This window comes from Ammospiza caudacuta, chromosome 1 (assembly GCF_027887145.1).
Source record: "Ammospiza caudacuta isolate bAmmCau1 chromosome 1, bAmmCau1.pri, whole genome shotgun sequence".
Lineage (NCBI taxonomy): Eukaryota > Metazoa > Chordata > Aves > Passeriformes > Passerellidae > Ammospiza > Ammospiza caudacuta.
This window is the reverse complement of record NC_080593.1, coordinates 83,163,975-83,181,576: the sequence shown is the minus strand read 5'-3', so window position 1 is coordinate 83,181,576 and position 17,602 is coordinate 83,163,975. Positions and strand designations below refer to the sequence as shown.

Sequence of the window (17,602 nt, the reverse complement as noted above, 5' to 3'; positions counted from 1 at the left end):
GTACACTGCTACTTTGGCATACCAGAAACTACAAAAAAAGAGGGCTTTGATCAGTTATAAGTAAAATAAAAGTGTTGACATCTCTGTAAAGTTAGTACTGAGTTTACAAGCTCTAAAGCACTTTCCACTCAATAGCATTCAGCCTTGGTTGATGATCAGCATCAACCACAGTATTTCAGTACTACAGCCACACAGAATTTAGCTCTGGTGGATCTAACACTGCTACAAGATGACTTTACAGACCAGGGTATTAATGCAGCACTCAATGGGATTTTAACGGTAATAAATGGATTTTTCAATAAGGTTCATAAAGGCTAAGGTATGTCATGGGTATGTACTAATTAATGGTATTTTTACCAAAAAGGTCAAGAGGGACCCTGGCATTCAAAATCTTTCCAGATCTCATTTTAAAGATCTGACCATTAATGTTGCTATATAATTATGTTTCCCACATTTATTTACAGTAAAAATAAATTGTGTTTTTTTCAGTAAACTTGAACTGTGACACTATCTTTGGCTATATCAAAAAGTGCAACTGGAACAATATGACCTCTATTCCCAAAAAGCCTTAGCATAATGACTTAGAACTGGAAGGACATCACTAAAAATTAAATATGACAGAGAACAAGAGAGGTCTAGAAGGCAGGATCTGCCTAAATTCAAGAAACCCTCCTAAATATTGGCTGAATTAGATTCATAAAATGACACGTTTTTAATCAACTCCTAGAACTTAGCACTGCTAATAAGTGTCAATTATTTTCTTTTACAGTTGCATATACAAAACCAAAAAGTACATGCAGTGATTTCTTGGTTTGTGAAATTAAGAAGCTAAGTACCAGAATTTTAACTGTTCAAATTTAATTACTTTAATTTAGAGTATTGTGTATGCATGTTCTGATAAAAAGTAGCATTTTAAACTAAATTATACGACAATATGAATGCTAAGGAAACCAGGTACTTCATCAGAATAACTCACACTATTTAGCCCATCAATAAAAGAGTGATAAAGGTCCCTCCTTCACAATACACTGGTGGTTTGCTGTTCTGAGGTACAGAGTTCATTCTCCAGCACATTGAAAAACAGGACAGCTAGTACCATTACTATTATTAAACCATTAAAGTGCCAGAACAAAATAGTTTCTGGAAAAAACACAACATTATTTTCTCAAAGTTTATGAAAAGAATGGAAACAAATCTTTTTCCAATTAAAATTCAATAAATTCTAATTAATTGAAATAAAAAACTTACACATGTGCTTTCTTAAAAAAACAGGAGGAATGCAGTGTGTAACATAATACATCTTAATCCCTGCATCCTCATAACTAGAAACTATTTGGAACTCCCTCTAAGTTGTGAGAGTAATGGAAAATTCTCAATTCAAATAAACAAAAAAAAAAAAAGATAAGTTATAACTGCCTCAGGTTTTTACAGAAAACATCCTCCAAGTATTCTTTGCTTTGTTCAGACTGTTCTAAGCCTTCCACCCCAATACTCAAGATGACAACCACATGTATGAAGAGGCTGCCCTGGTGAAAGAAGGAACTCACGTAGCTCCAATGCAAAAAGGGCTGTATCAGGCATAAGCAGGGACAAGGAGGAATTTAGAAAGACCACATGGGCATGCAGGGATTACATCAGGTTACACAAAGTTCAGTGGGAGTTACCATTTGCATGGAATGTCAAGGACAACAGGAACAGCTTCTACGGCTCCAATAGTAATGGAAGTTTGAACAGGGATGAAAGGTTGAACAGGGAAAAAATCCAACTTGGGCAGATCCAACCTAGTGGCAGCAGAAATGGATGATGCTGAGGGACTCAATACCTCCACTAAGATATCAAAGAAGGCATCTGTCGTTTAGCAAGAACTATCATTTGGAGAGTAAATGTTTAATATCCCTTACTCCACCTGAGCCACCAACAAGTGGAACAACACAAGGGTTGATCCTGGGACCCATCCTGTTTAACACCTTAGTGAAGAAGGGGAGGCAATTGAACACAGTCCTTCATGAAATTAAGGGCGCACATGTAGAATTGTGCACTTGGAAAGGAATAACTCCACGTAACAGTACAGGCTGGCTTTAATCGCAAAGGAAAATTAGCCACCCACCTTTAAGCGACACATTCAGCTACAAACACTGAATAAAATTTGAAAGCTTAGTTGTGTTTAATTTACACAGAATACAGCCCAGACTTTTATGCAACAGCACTGAATGCACCTTTTTTCCCATGTCATTCTACATTAAAAGCAGATGTTTCCATGAAGTGATTACACAATACTTAGCCTACTTCTGGAAAAGATTTTTGGCATTTACATCTTACCTTTGTATGCAATAATTGGGTGCTCAGCTCTGTGGCAGTGGGTATCTTCTGTTGTTGTTGATTCCAGTATTCCTAACACCCCAAGTCCTGCCAAGAGCAGTGTGAGGAAGCAGCTTCCTCTCATGGTGGTCATGCTGTCCTCCACAGCAGTCACTTCTTTTAACTGTCTACTCTTCTTGCACTCATGTGGGAAAAGCACCTGCAGAATTCAAATAGATTTATTTAAGAACAAGAGGAAATCATAGGAAAAAATAGACAATTCTTGAAGTTTAAAACAAAACAACATTGCTTCCTTTTTGTGCAGCATCTGACTACTCAAAATTATACTGTCAGCTGCTCCTCTAATCACTTCACAAACCTATCATCAGTTACCCAATTTAGGAAAAGTGATCACCCAGCAAGATTAAAAAAAATCAATGTTCATTACCCCCTCTCTTATTTTGTAACATGAGGGGAAAAGAATGTTCTTCAACATTTTTTATTTTATCCTCTTAAATAGAGCAAACTTCACTTGGATCCACTGCTTCTTGCCTTGCCTTCCTCAGAGACGAAGGAGTACTTTGACTTCTTGCAAGTACAAGGTAGAAGAGGAATTGTTACCTAACGCGAATGACAACTTTGAGAGAACAACAGCCCTAGAGCATGTATTTTTTGCCTATCTGTAGAGTTTGTATGGAACAGCACAGAAAGGGGTAGGACAAGATTCACCTCAATGCTCTGGCACACACTTTTGCTTTACAGCAATGAGGGTCACTACTTCTGACACTGGCTTAGTCCCAATCCATTTCCTGACTGATGACAAGGCTGTGAATTACAGACTCAAATGATGAAGACCCCTTTCTAGGAAAATTTAGGTATCAATGAACAATGCAATTGTTTTCGTTCTGAATCAGAAAAAAGTTGAAGTTCAACTCCCTGATTTTTTGAAACATCCAATAACCACACCCTTACATAAGTAATAGAATATGTACAGTGTCGTTATAATTTTAGATCCAACCCAGTTCCTTTAATTTCCTCACTAAAAATGTGCCAAGCAGTTACAACCTAATCATACAGCCCAAAAGAAACCCTCACCACTAGCAGCTTTAGTGAGTCACACAGGCTTGCGTGCTGATGACACGCAGAAATGAGACATCACTGCCTTTCATGAGGGAAGACCAGAGATTTAAGACAGCTCCATAAAAGCAGAAATGTCACTCTGCTAATTAATGGAGACATTCAGGAAAAGAAAATCAGCAATTTTGAGTTCTAGTATGCTTGATCTCACTGAATTGTAGTGTGCTGTTTAATAAGGTGGAAACTTTCTATTTGCATAAAATAAACATCCTAAATGCATAAAACAAAGGGCTGTAATGAAAAAACACTCCAAAATAACAGTGGTGTACTCTAAAAGCTACATTCAGATGGCAGAATGGATAGTAAACACTGGTCCCTAACATTACAGACTTCATAAGACTAACTGCTCTTCTCTTACCACCTTATTTTGCTGCCTTTACTATCTTTCCTGCCTAGACATGGACACTTGTAATCCTCATTGATTTAAACTAAAATAAATAGATCAAAGGCATAATACATCTGAGCAGTAAATTTAATAGTCAATTTTAGCTTCTTTGCTAAACTTTCTTAAGTTACTGGAAAAAAAAAGGAGGAGAAGCTATGAGGCAGTTAGATTCATATCCTTACCTTCCTAAGTAGTGTCTTATGATGTCATTTACCAATAAGAACCTGGCCCTACAAATTGTCTATGGCTTACAACGGGCAGTATCTGGTCATAGAAATTCTGGATACTAATGTATGTAGTGCATAAAGCACTTGTTCCAATGTTTTATAGTTAATTTTCTGCAAGATTGACATTTATATGCATGATGTACTATTCTTACACAAATTCAAGTAGTTTATGTGGGTTGTAGTGTTCCTATTCCTAACTTAAAGATCGTACAAATACACTACTAACAGCTACTTCTAATTCAGATTTCTGTAAGATTATGTTTGTACATTTAGGAAGCAAAATGAAGGCCTGATACCTTCATAAGGTCTCAAAAAAATGTTTTTCTTGCACGTACCCCAAGACCTAGGAATACAGTAATTCCATGTTAAAAAAAAAAAAAAAGAAAAAAACAAAAAAAAAAAAAAAGCAAAATTTTTTTTTTTTTAATTTTGAAAGTCTCAAAATTAAAAGAAATAATATAAAAAAATTAAAAGAAATACTCATAAATGTATGACTATAATTGAAAATAATTAAACAAGAATAAAATGAAACATTTGCACTGAAATCTCAGCCTTCTTTGTCTCTTTGGCTGCAAATGAAGCCCATGGTCTTTATGTAACCAGGCTTCCATATGCCAGCCAAGTTTCAAAAAAACCTACTCTACTCAGCAAACACAGCGAAAATATAATCCTGTTTCTCCAGAAAGAAAGAAAATTACCAGCACCCTTCATCCCAATATTAAATATGCACATAGGTACGGAAGGCTTGGTTTCCATTACAAAAAGGATACTTAATTTCATGGGAGTAATAGTGGTATTAGTAAGGACTAAGATGTAAATGTTAACAGGTCTGATATCTTGTACCCTGCAGGTATCAAGAGGACTTCTCCCACCTGTGCCCTGTGAGCAAAACTCAGCAGCAGTAACAAAGATTCCTTCACAACACCACCTCTCCTTGGCCTCTAAGTCCAAACAGCATTCTCTTTCACAACAGACTACTTACATGCCATAGGTGGGCTCTGACACAGTTGTTTGCATGTTATAGTCATGCTGTGGAAGAATTTTGGGGTCAAAGACTTTTTTCCTCACTACCTGAACCCTTCCTCTCACTGCATGTATCTCACATGGCAAAAACTGAGACAGGGAACATTCTCATTTAGAATATCCAAAAACAAGGAGAAAGGAGGAGGAAAAAAGAAAGGTGTGAACACACGTCTGACCATATATCTCAGAAAAAAAGAGTAACAGCCTAAACTACTCTCTACCTCAACCTCTAGCTGTTTATGTGTATTGCACTATTTTATTAATTTCAGTCTATGAATGATTTTTGATGTATTAATTTAAACACATTATTGTAGGGAACTGTGAGGAGAAGCTTACTTGCAACAACTCAGAGGAGAACCTTCAGAGGCCCTAACTGACAGAAGAACAGTAAATCAAAGCAGTAGATAGAAACCTTATCACAAGTTCTTTAAGTTTCTACCCTTTCACAACACTAGTGTATGTACAGAAGGAGAAAGGAGTCTGGAAACCGCACCTAATACACTGCTAGCATGAAAAATAAAAAATGTATTTTTTAAAGATCCACAAACAAAACAAGGAAAACCAACCAACCAAAACCCTTCCCCAAAGAACCAAAAAACCCATACAACCCCAACCCCCGGAAAAAATACAATTAAACCCCCTACAAAGAAACATACACCTTCAACACACACCCATAGCATGAAGCGATGAACAGAAACCTTAGAAAAGACTTCAAAACTGAATCTTTTCCCACAGAACTTGCACTGGCTGGATTGCTCCCTCCTGTACATCCTTGAGCCAGGAGCACTGCAGCAGCTCCATTACTGCCTGAGACAGCAGCTGTGAGAGTGAGCCTGTGGAACACAGACCTGAGACACTGCAACAAGCCAGAAGGCTTGAAGCAGACAAAATAATCTTTCCTGAAATCATCCCTCTCCTTACTGAAAGGGCAGCTCTCATGCCAAGAAGGGATAGGTAGCCTGAAGCAATATGACAAGACAAGACAAAGCCAAGACAACCCTAAACATGAAAAGATTCAGCCAGTTTCATTGACTTCTGTATAATTTCCATATGTAAATCTCTCTCAACAATGACAATAATGGTCAGGTCAAAACTCTTCAAAACATATATCCAAATAGTGACAATGACCAGCTTTTTAACTATTGCCAAATATTTGCACATTGACCTGTCATTTGCATAACTTTTTTATCAGAGATCCTTATTCAGACTTTCAACAAATTGCATTTTACAAGTTTGCAAAACAATCTGAAGATGCAAAATGAAAAAGAAAGCAGAATAAGCAGTGCTATAAGATGCAATTTATTTCAATATATTATTTTATTCCTGTATGTAAAGTCTTGTGCACTTACTCTAGCCCTCATTCCCTTTCTTTTGATCCAGCTTGCCTAGAAGAAATATAAAGATGAATGAAGCCTATTAGGCAAAGGTATTATATTTTACAAATGTAGCCCTTGGTTTCTCCAACAACAGTAATTGAAAAGAAAAAACCCAGCAATTCAAGATTTTCTGTTTCAGCTGAACCAAAAAGAGAGAAAAAGTGTGCATAGCTAAGCATGCAAGGCAGGTAACTGCTACTGCTAGGTCCAAGCAGATTCATTTAAAGACTATTCCCTCCAGGCACTGAAGTCATATACTGAAGTCAAATAATCAGGATGTCAATATTTCTAGATCACTTAAAGTACACCGTGTTGAAAGTACAATTTACCTCTGAATTATAAACTACATTTTCTTTTGTTCAATCGAAAGAAGCCACTGTATGCAAAAGCTGCCACACTAGCTGCAGCTGTTCCAAAGCAAAGATACTTTCAAATAATTATCTTTGCTGATTCTATAAGTGACAGGTTTCAACTACATTTTTAGTAAAAGATGAAGTGAACCTATGTCAATGTAAGTGAACAAACAGCAGGGTTTGGCATGTTTAAAAGATGCCAATTTCAGAACAGGTTCTGGGTACAGGCATTCACAAGCAGGTCTGGGGTTTCTTTACATGCACACCAGTGTTTACTCTTGCAGATGCTGCTCATGTAATTTGCTGCAGGAGACTCATTCGACTTTCCCTGGGCACTTAGCTCCACATCTTTGCAAAACAGGGAGGATTTGGAAAAAAAAATTGCTCATCTGGAGTAGTGAAGTAACTACTCCAGATGACCTTTTTGTACTAGCACAAGCCTGGGGAAAAAGTATTTAACTAATAAAACAAACTGCACATTCTGTGGGTTCATGGCAACAGAATTATGAGTGCAAAGAAAGATGTTGTTCCATATTGCTACTGCATACACTTTAAAATAGTAGTAATTATATAATCTTTAATCATGAAAATTTTATGAAAAATACCCAGTTTGTCTCCTGTATTGCTAGTGGTACCTTTTTTACAATTTATTAAAACAAGAGAACGCTTGCTGCTGCAAGTGACAAGAAAACAGGGAAAATTCTCGTTTCCTCTTCACCAAAAAAGGCTACACTGTTGTGTATCACTAGTAAGCATGTAGACAAATCAGGAAAGAGAGCATCATGAATACCCCTGCAATTTAGCTCAGTGCCTCTTTCTGTAATTCTTCTTGATTTGTTAAAGCCAAACTCCTCAAACTAATGCAAAACATTTGAGAGGAAGACTGTTAGAGAAAAGAATACATTAAAAAGACTCTGTCACCACACCTACCAAAAATTCAGCTGAATTCGAAGGCAATGTGTATGCTTTCAATTCACCAGATGAGACAAGCCCTGGAGGTCAGAAGGAAAAAGGGATGGAGGCCAGAAGCAGGCATAAAGAGGGCTCTTACAAAAAAAAAAAAAAAAAAAAAGACAGAAAAAGCAAAAAAAAAATCCCTCAAGAAGTTGTTTTTACTATAGCATTTACTATTTACTGTCAAATGCACAAAAATCACAAATCTATACCTCTTTATAGTATAATTACTTTGAAATACATTCCTTACTCAGTATACCTTTAGAAAAACAATTTGCATATAAGTCAGATACACAATTAGATCAGAGCAATAGCTCAAAGATCATCTACTAAACACTGAGATGAGACTGGAAACTACAGATCTTCTTCAGTGAAATAATCCAGCCATACACCATCAAGTGTCATCACTGGACACAGCAATGCAGACTGTTTACTATGCAGCAGAGTAGCATATTCTAATTTGTATTTGCATAAAGTGAGAGTCAGCTTCAATTAAAAAAATTATTACTGAGTTCCTTCAACTTTTTTTTTAATACTGTCATTCATTTCTGCAGTGACATGAATTTTAAGTTCTGCAAGAGGCAGACAGCCATCAGCTGTCATTGACTAGCACAGTCAAAAATCAGTCCTTGAATTCATAGTGACATTCTGCCAAAAGACAGCTAATATCTGTAGCTAGGGGTGACAGGTCATAAAACAAGAATCTGTCATCAAAGCTATTTCCCCAGCACTTCTCACAGAGCTGGTATTTGTGATTTCAGCAAAGGAAGCACTGCTTCAAGAACACTGGCCTGAGTGAAGCCAGGAGTTTGTAACACCTTGGAACTCAATTACCACATGGTGGGCTCCTCTGCCTCATCAGTGGGGTGTAGAGCCAGTGGAGCTCAGCTCCCTGAGCAAGCACAGGCCAACCCAGCAAGACCATGCAGACAAGAACCACAGGCAGTTTAGGATTAGGAATAAAGTCAAATCAGTACAGACTAGGCCCAAATCCCAATAAAATGTCAGCACTTTTTTTTAAAAATTTTTTTTTTCCTTAGCTATCCATTAGCTCCTCAGCCTTTTTGATATCCTCCCAGGACAAAGATTCCTCCTCAAAGTTTCCTTCCACTAATATCTAGTGCCTTGTTCCAGTCATTGAGAAAGCCTTTCCCCATGCCATGCCTGGAACATCCACTGAACTGTGTGAACTGTGGATGTGAACTGTGATCCTTAGAAACAAGAAACAAGTCAATAAAAGGAAGGATTCTCCACCTCAGACAAACTACAAAGTCAGCAAAGCTTTCTTTTACAAAATAATGGGGAAAAAATGAAATGGAAATGATTTTTGCAAATAAAAGTCGGAAAAGTGAAAGAAGAAACAGAAGAGGTTTAACAAGGAAAAGGCATGAAGTGAAAGAAAATGATCCAGGAAAGGCCAAAAGTGTCAGCTAGGGCAGGAAAAGGAAATGGAGATGGAAAAACTGTAGCAAATAAGGAATCAACACATATAGCCGTACATTTCATCTTCTCTTTTCTCTCTACACAACACTTGCCTGCTCCTTTTCCAGTTGGTACTATTATTGACAAACCAAACACATTTTCTTAGGGCCCATCAGCGACATAGAACACTATCTGTTCTGTAGGAGAAATACAGTTTCAAGTGCTGAGAGTAACAGGAGTTCAGAACAGAGTCCATATAACAGGGCCCTGATCATTTTAAAAAATTACGAAGTTTCAAAATGGGGTCAGGAAGACCTTCAGAAAACAGACCCATTGCTAGCTATAAAATATCTAGAAACTCCCATTTTGCACTGTGCAATTCAGGAACTTCCTTAACCTGAAACTGAAACAATGTCCTGGAAAAATCCCACTACTGCCTGCTGTGGTCCTACCCTCTTCCCTGAGCCATGTATTGGCTGCTCCTAAGACCAGATGCTGGGCTGGATGCCCCTCTGACCAAGCACAGCCATGCTTCCATTTCCTGCTAAGGTCTGAGTCTTGCTTTTCTGCAAGCTTTTCAGGCACAGAGAAAGTGAATTTTGAAATTTCACCAATGAGAATTAAGAATCTATGTGGGACCAGGGTCACAACTACAAGCAAAGCTGTGACTTAATTTGCATTAACAATGCGCTGAAATTTCATTATATATAAAATACTCTTAAATTACAGAAGCTTGTGTTTTGAAAGCTGTCCAAAAAACTAAAAAAACACCAAAAACCCCGTTTATAAACAAGGCTTGATTGAAGTAAAAGCCAAAGTTCAGGACTGGGAGATCAAATCTGAAAGATGTACAAAAGTAGTTTCAAGCAAAGGCAAAGTTAATTGAAGCAGGTAAAAAAAGAGGCAAGAAAGTAATGCAAGCTTAGCTGTTGCATTCTATATTTATTGGGAAAAGGCAACACAGAGATTGGAGTCACTTGTGTTGAATAATTAAAAAAGAAGATCATCGCATCACAGATTATTGCTGTAGCCATCTGGACATACTATTTTATATTTGTAAACTGTACTAAAAAACGTGCCAAAATTTGCACATGGATGTAAAGAGAAACCAGAAGGAAGACAGTGATACAGCAACTTCAAATAACTGGGTTTTTTTTTAATTATATCCAACTTCAAAAAATTCTCTGTCATTTAGTTTATCACTGTATAAAAGTACTTGACAGTACCTGGTATTTAGCTCTCATAGAAACTTTATATAATACATTTTAAATGTGAATCAGCAATCTAAAGGACAAAATTTTACTGTTAAAACTATTAGTGGGTATTCTGCACATTAATACTAGGCAAACTTCCAAAATAAAGATTATATTAAAGCAATTACTACCATAAAGAACTACTGGAAAAGTTCCAAAGTGTCATGAAATGACTATTGTGACAGCCTGCTTCAGTTAGATAATAAAGGCAACTTCATCTTCTTGCAGTGGGGTCAGTCCTGAAGTTCTTTGGTACAGTTTTAAAGGGCATTGGGTATTAAATAAACACTTCTCAGCAAATGCAGGGTGGTGCACAACTAAGGCAGCCAAAATACAGTGGAGGAGAGCACAACTTTTATGGCAAATCCACTCAGCCCCATGGCCCCATCTGCAAATGCACTTCAGACTCTGAACTCCTCTCAACTCCCATGTAATTCCCAGCTTTGGATTTATTTCTTTCCATCAACAACGAATATATTCTGCTTTCACAGGTTTAGCAGACTGATATGAAGGACAAGGAGATGTAAGGCAGCTCAGAGCTCCCATTCCACATCTCTGCTACAGAACACTCCTGTTCCCCAACTATTCATTTATGTGTGGCTTTTCTATCAATGTAAGCATTCAAAACACACAGGTATCTCACCAAGACTCTGGATTCTTTCACCTGTTCTTGGATAAGCAATAGGGTATCCAATGGGATAGGTGGCCTGAACCATCCAATGGTTCAGTCTGCACAGATTATGCAAATCAGTACAGATAATATACAATTAGTATCAGATAATGACAGAATGGTTTTGGTTGAAAGTGACCTTAAAGATCATCTTTAAGGGACACCTGGTCATGTAATCCCATAGGCACAGACACCTCCCACCAGAGCAGACTGCATAAGGGACAAGTAGGCTGCTACTTCACTTTGTAGCCCTTTAACACTATCACTGCAAAGTTGATGATTTATATAATTTATACATCAACAAGATTTTTACCACACACTTACAGAGATTCAACACACACGAAAGCACTGTTCAGTGTTTCCTCTAATCCCATGGTTAACTCCCATGACAATAAGCAAAGGGGATTCCACCAATCCAAATTACACTCTTCTGTATCAGACCTTGTATATAGATCTCTGATTCAGTTAGAACTGCAACAGAAAAATCAGACAGCTCCCCTCTGCATCAGTTCTGTCTTCTGAAGATGTTAATCAGGAACATAGAGAACCCTGACAAAGCTATCAGGATCCTGGAATAAGAAGCCAGAAGGAAAAAAAATTTGTTTCTCTTAGATCTTAGAACTTTCTCTTAGAACTTTCTGAAAGTTCATCCACATTTTTAGTTACTCACTAAATCCTGAAGTAAGATACAGATATTTTAAAGTTTCTGTGAAATTGTGAAATATCAAGTTAATAAATATTTTCCTGAAATAAACCATGTAAATTTAAAAACAAGAGAAGGCACAAAGATTTTCAAAGACCATTTTATAGCTAAAATATCCAAACCATCAGAGTTTGCAAAAATAAAAGGCCAAATTCTTTATTACTACAATGCTTATACTTAAGACCCCATATATTCACATAACGAGGTTTTACACATATGAGGAACATCCCTGCACACGCCTGAACCTTGTAAATACAAACTTGCTTATTTTTTACTACATCCTAAAATATATCACAACACCAAAAAAAAAAGAAAAGGAAAAAAGAGAGAGAAAGAAAAAGTTCTTCTAAAGAGAATAAATCATAACTTTATTTTCTTCCTCCAACACAATGGTTGAAAATTTAAGTTCTATTTTTACGTCTGTTTAAAAGTAGTAAAAACTTGACACAAGAGAAATCATATACTACTAATGTAATGCTCTCAATGTGAAACAACAAATAAGGAGATGTCAAATAGCCGAAAGTTAAATGAGGAATGAATGGCTCTTGACTTACTTGTTTCAATAAAGGAAAGCCTCTTGTGGGTTTTCTTCAGAGCATACACTGTCCCGCTCTGTGCATTTGTGTCTCAAAAATAATAATATAAATACACTCTATTTTTTCCCAGACTGACAAAATCCTCTTATTTTATTTAGATTACTTTAATTTCCATGGTTTATCTAATTCTTAATGATGATGCTCTTTTTAATGATTTCCATTTACAAGCTTTCAGGAAAAAAAAAATCTATTCCATAAAAAAAAACCCCAAACTAACAATGTTGTGAAAATTCAATTTCTTTAGTGACATCTATCCCAATGGTTTCTCAGTGCCTGACAGCTTTCATCAGTCAAAGACTAAATTACATGAAGTGTCACTGATGTCTCCATCATATACAAAATCACTTCGGTATCTTTGTAGCCATCATTTTTCATTTATCACTTTGGAATCTTATAAGCATACAGTATGTATGCACAGATTGCATACACTGAAACACAGCTCTGACTGCTCCTTTTGAGGAATCCACACTTCAGAGACCAAATGTGTCAAGGTCACCTTCAGCCCCTAAATAGAAACACATAGGATGATTGCATCTTTGCTTAGATTTTACCAACAATAAAGGCACAGATTCAGCTTTCTTGGGCTGGTTAGTTTGTATCCAATTTTTCTAAAACCCCCACAGCTGCTTAAAGGGAAACTTCCAGACCATCCCTTCATTTTATGTCAAGGCTGGATGATGCGCAGTTTCCAATATGCTTAGTGTTGCCCGAGACTACCAAAAATATATATTATATATACACGCCCCCAAAACGTATACAGAAGGGCCTGTACCCATTTTTGTGCTCCCCTACTCCATCCACCCTCATCCTCCTAGTCTCTGCAGACCCCAGTTCCTCTCCTTTTTAAGGTAACCAAAACATGTTGTCATCAGCAGAAGAGGGTATTCATGTAAACAACAATAAAATGCTAAAACACTACATTTCCTTTCCTGCATCTGCTTTTATTTCTTTTCTTCACCTGACAGCAGGGCTAAAAATGCTCTCAAATATTAAAATCTCAGAGTCTCAATCTCTTCTACTGTAAGCTTTTTGCAGTTATAGTCCTTCTCTTTTATTTACTAAGTCTCGGCATTGATGTCAATTGCACACTGTTACAGACAGAAATGATGTTAAATCTACTTCCAGGACAACAGTCCAAGATCAAAGCTCTTGAAGGAATACCAAAACAAAAAAAACTAAACAAACAAATGAAAAGGAATCCTTGGAGATGGTGTCTACTAATAGCACAAGGTAAAACACAAGTACAATAAAATACTTTACAAATAAAACCTTCCCTTTGGCTGTGGGTGTGGTGTTGAAAAGTCACAGCAGAAAAGTGTCACTTTATGCAGCAGCGGTGCAAATACATACAAGTATCACAGGTATGAGAAGGGTCTACGGAATTTATTGATGGAATTCAAAATAAAGAGCCCAGAGGGAAAATGCTGAGGATGAAATGCCTTTCCACTGGGTACCTCATGCAATAATAAAATGCAGGATTTGATCTAGAGAGGGGAAAAAAGAAAAGAGACTGGACACACAAAAAAGCCCACACCAAAACCACATCAAACAAGGAAACTTGCATATATTGTGTACGTCTGGCCAAGTAAAAACTGGCAATTTCTGGCAGTGTTAGGAAATGTGTAACTTGAGAAGACAGACATTTAGCATGAGAATGATACTCAACTTACCAAAGAGTAATACCAAACTTCCTAGCATGATGTTTTGCTATGCTCTACCCCAGCATGCTTCCTCCCAGAGAGGAAGGAAGGAAGAGGATGGGACTCTCTCTGAGGTGCACATTTGGATACAGGAACAAATTCCCCCCATCCTTTCATACGTGGCCATCTCTTTCTCCTGTCACATGCCACTTCCACCATGATGCTGATGGGACAGTAGCAGAGTAATCCAGCAGAAATTCTAAACTGCTAATGTCACCATGATGCATTCTGTTTCTTTCACTACAGCCCTACCACTTTCTACAACTAATAATACAGCCACACACAAACACCTCTTTTACAGAAGAAATTTAGGGCAGAGTACATACCTTTGCTTTTTTAAAAGACACGAACCTGTATTTATACTGTAATAAACACACCATGTAGAAAGATGTTGAAAACAGAAATTGAAACACGTTGCTTTTACTGTGAAAAATCTTTGCAAGCCTTCAGTGCTCTGTAAACAATAAATAACTGAAACAGAGGTCATCTCATCAGGTTAACCATGAGCTGTGCTGCCAAGATAGAACGTCTGCTCCAGCTAGGCTGTGCTAGCTAGTACATGGATTAACAGGGATTTCAATTTCCAGGGCTGTCAATCTTGCATGCTTTCCAGCACTGGATTTCACCACATTTTATAAAGATACAATCTGAATTCTGAGTGAAAAATAATTCAAACTGCTTCAGCGGTGTTGCCAAAAGGGCTTCCAGAGCAAACAGATTATTCATATTTTAATGCACAGGCTGAGAGTAGAAAAATCTCTGTCATGTGAAAAAAAAAATATCAATCCACCAAACTTGGATCAACAGAGTCAGCTCAAAAGGTCTCAAAACAGTGCCCTTTTCTACAAATTCTTATGACATTTTCAATCATCACAACAAGAGAAAGCATCCCATGAGTCTTCAGACAAATGAGAGGTATCTGGAATAATTAAAGGTAGCATCTCTATTGCAAGGAGTGTGACCTGAAGGAGGGCAGTTGTGCCAGTGAGGGGGAAGCTGAACTTTACCCCTAACTAGAATTTTAAGCATAAGAAAAAAATAGAGAGATTAAAATTATAAATCAAAGACCATTTAGTTTCACACCAGGTGTTAAAGCCCTGCTTCTAGATGCCATTAATCTCAGAGATTTAACTGGCTTTAATGGGAAGAGTCTCATTTTCTGCAGCAAGAAACAAAGAGTTTTCCATTAGGCACAATGACCTCATCCATCCCTCCCTGATCCTTCCTCACCTCATATGCAGATTCAAGCACACCCCAATTCATCACTTCAGTACAAAGCTGTTTGCAGCTCAGTGATCTGCAGTTATGTTACACACCAGGCACAAAGTTCCCACAAGAAAATGAAGCTCCTTCAACTCTGAAATTGCTATTGCTGCTTTGAAGCAATGCAGGTTTCTTATAACAAAGAACAACTACTACTAATGAGCTTTCCATTGTTACGCTTCATTTGTTAAAATTCCACAGGTCCTCCACAAAGGGAAACCCTCATCACTACACACAGAGCCACAAGGAAGACACCAAAAGAGTCAGAAGCCCAAGAAGAAGAACTTTTCTTCATAAATGGATGAGGTGAAAGAATTAGGTGGGTGGAGAAATGGCTAACCTAAGCATTACTTTAAATTCGTAATGACTTCTGTCATATAATTTTTCTTCTTTCCCTTTTACTTGCTCTTATTCTACAATTCCTATCCATCCATATCTAACCTACACCTTTGTATCCCTTCTTCCTGCAAAAAAAATACTCTTTCCTCAGGACTGTACATTACTATTTGAAATTTTCGTATCATTTCTGTCTTTGCAAGTCTTGGCCATGTTACTTAGAAATTCTCAGTCTCCATTTCAGCTTCTTTAGATTCATTTTTGCTACTGTTTTAACAAAATTCATTTTTGCCAAGAGCAACTAACCTCTCTGACCTAATTAAAAAAAAAAATTCCCCTTCCGAAATTTTTGATTTCAAGTCCCCTTGGAAAGCTTCCCAGAGGAAGTACACATACTGGTACAGGAAGTTGTAATACTCTTCAATACTTGCATCGATCCATCCATCTCACATGCATAAACCACTATGGAAAACTAAGCATACTGCTGCTTTCATTCCCAGTATCCACTCCTCTCTAAGCTCCTAAAATTCTGTTAACTCTTCAGAACTTTATTCAATAGTTCCTCAACTTTGTTTACATATTTTCATTCAATTCCTTAAGATCAATTCACCTACTTTCCTCTAATTTTCTCCCATGGCCATCTTCCTTCCAGTAACCTGATCTGTTCCAGCCATTTAAACTGCTATCATATGAAATGCTGTCACTTTTAGCCTTTCCCCTTTGATCATGATAATATAACTCCAACACTTTGCTCCTCAAGTTAATTCACAAACACAAAAGTATCTCCAGATTTATCAGTGGTTTCCCCTTCTCTTTGTACTTCCTTTAGGCTTTGTCATTTCATCTTGCTTATCTCTCTGCTTGAAGTTTACTGTCTCTACACCAAAATGGGTCTCACTAGAACTCACAGATGGAGAAAAGGTGTTCTGGTAATTCCTTGCTCCCTGACAGGCACTACAGATTGTACAGAGAACAGGGTAAACAGAAAACTGAGATTTTTTGACTAAGAATTGAACTCTCAAAGAAACAGCTTGAACATATTAAAACAAATTTAATTGTAATTTATCAAGTGCCAAAACGAGATTAAAAGGATTTATCTTAAAATGAGGGGAAAGGCTCCAAGTTCTGTGGGAGACCTCAAATTACATAACAGCTTAGCATTTTTTAAAATAGTGTTAGTAACAGAGTTCTCTTCTGGGACTGCACCCTGCAACCTTACTGTTTATAAAACAGCATTGAAGAACCACCACAGTGGGTCAGGCTGGCTGTTTAGCCCAACAGAAATGACAAAACCAACTCAGACAAAACATCCAGCCTGACCTATTACTCTGCCTTCAGAAGCAGCTAAGAGCAGATGTCTAGAGCAGCCACATGCAAAAATTCTCTTCCACTCTCCCCAAAACACTTCATACTTTCTCTAATTTGCAGCTCAGTAACTTTCTTACCTAGGGATAGTACCTTAATCTTTTTTTTTTTTTTCCTTCCACCTCCTTTTCTATATTTGTTCAGAAGTTGTTCAGAAGCTCTTTATAACCATGCAGCACATACAGCATGTTGTGGCAAGGAATTTCAGAACTTACACACTATGCAAAAAAAAAAAAAAATCCCCAAACAAAACATTTCTTTTCCTAGCTTTAAAACTGTTTCCTGTCTGTTTCAGCTCATCTCTCTTCTAATATAAAATTAGGTGGCACTGAGTATTCATTTCCCATCGACACAACTCACAGCTCCTATAATTTTACGAACACCTAGCATTAAGACCTGGTTATTCTCTCTTTTCCAGTCTGGAAACTCTCATCTAGTTAGTTGCTCTTGCATGGAATACTGTTCCATTGATGTCTTCTGCATCCTGCTGCCCTTCTTCATTTTTGTTGCCTTTCTCTGAAATTTTTCCTATTCTACTTCA

General features: G+C 37.3%; 1 protein-coding gene across 5 annotated transcripts in view; it reads right to left on the bottom strand.

Moving 5' to 3' along the window:
• Window positions 1-17,602, bottom strand: part of SEMA5A (semaphorin 5A) — a 372,788-nt gene that overhangs the window by 211,940 nt on the left and 143,246 nt on the right. For all 5 annotated transcript variants that reach the window (XM_058824781.1, XM_058824771.1, XM_058824791.1 and 2 more), the window contains one exon: window positions 2,320-2,518. In XM_058824781.1, coding sequence (XP_058680764.1) covers window positions 2,320-2,452 — 133 coding nt within the window. In that variant the 5' untranslated portion in view covers window positions 2,453-2,518. The remainder of the gene's footprint in view (window positions 1-2,319; window positions 2,519-17,602) is intronic.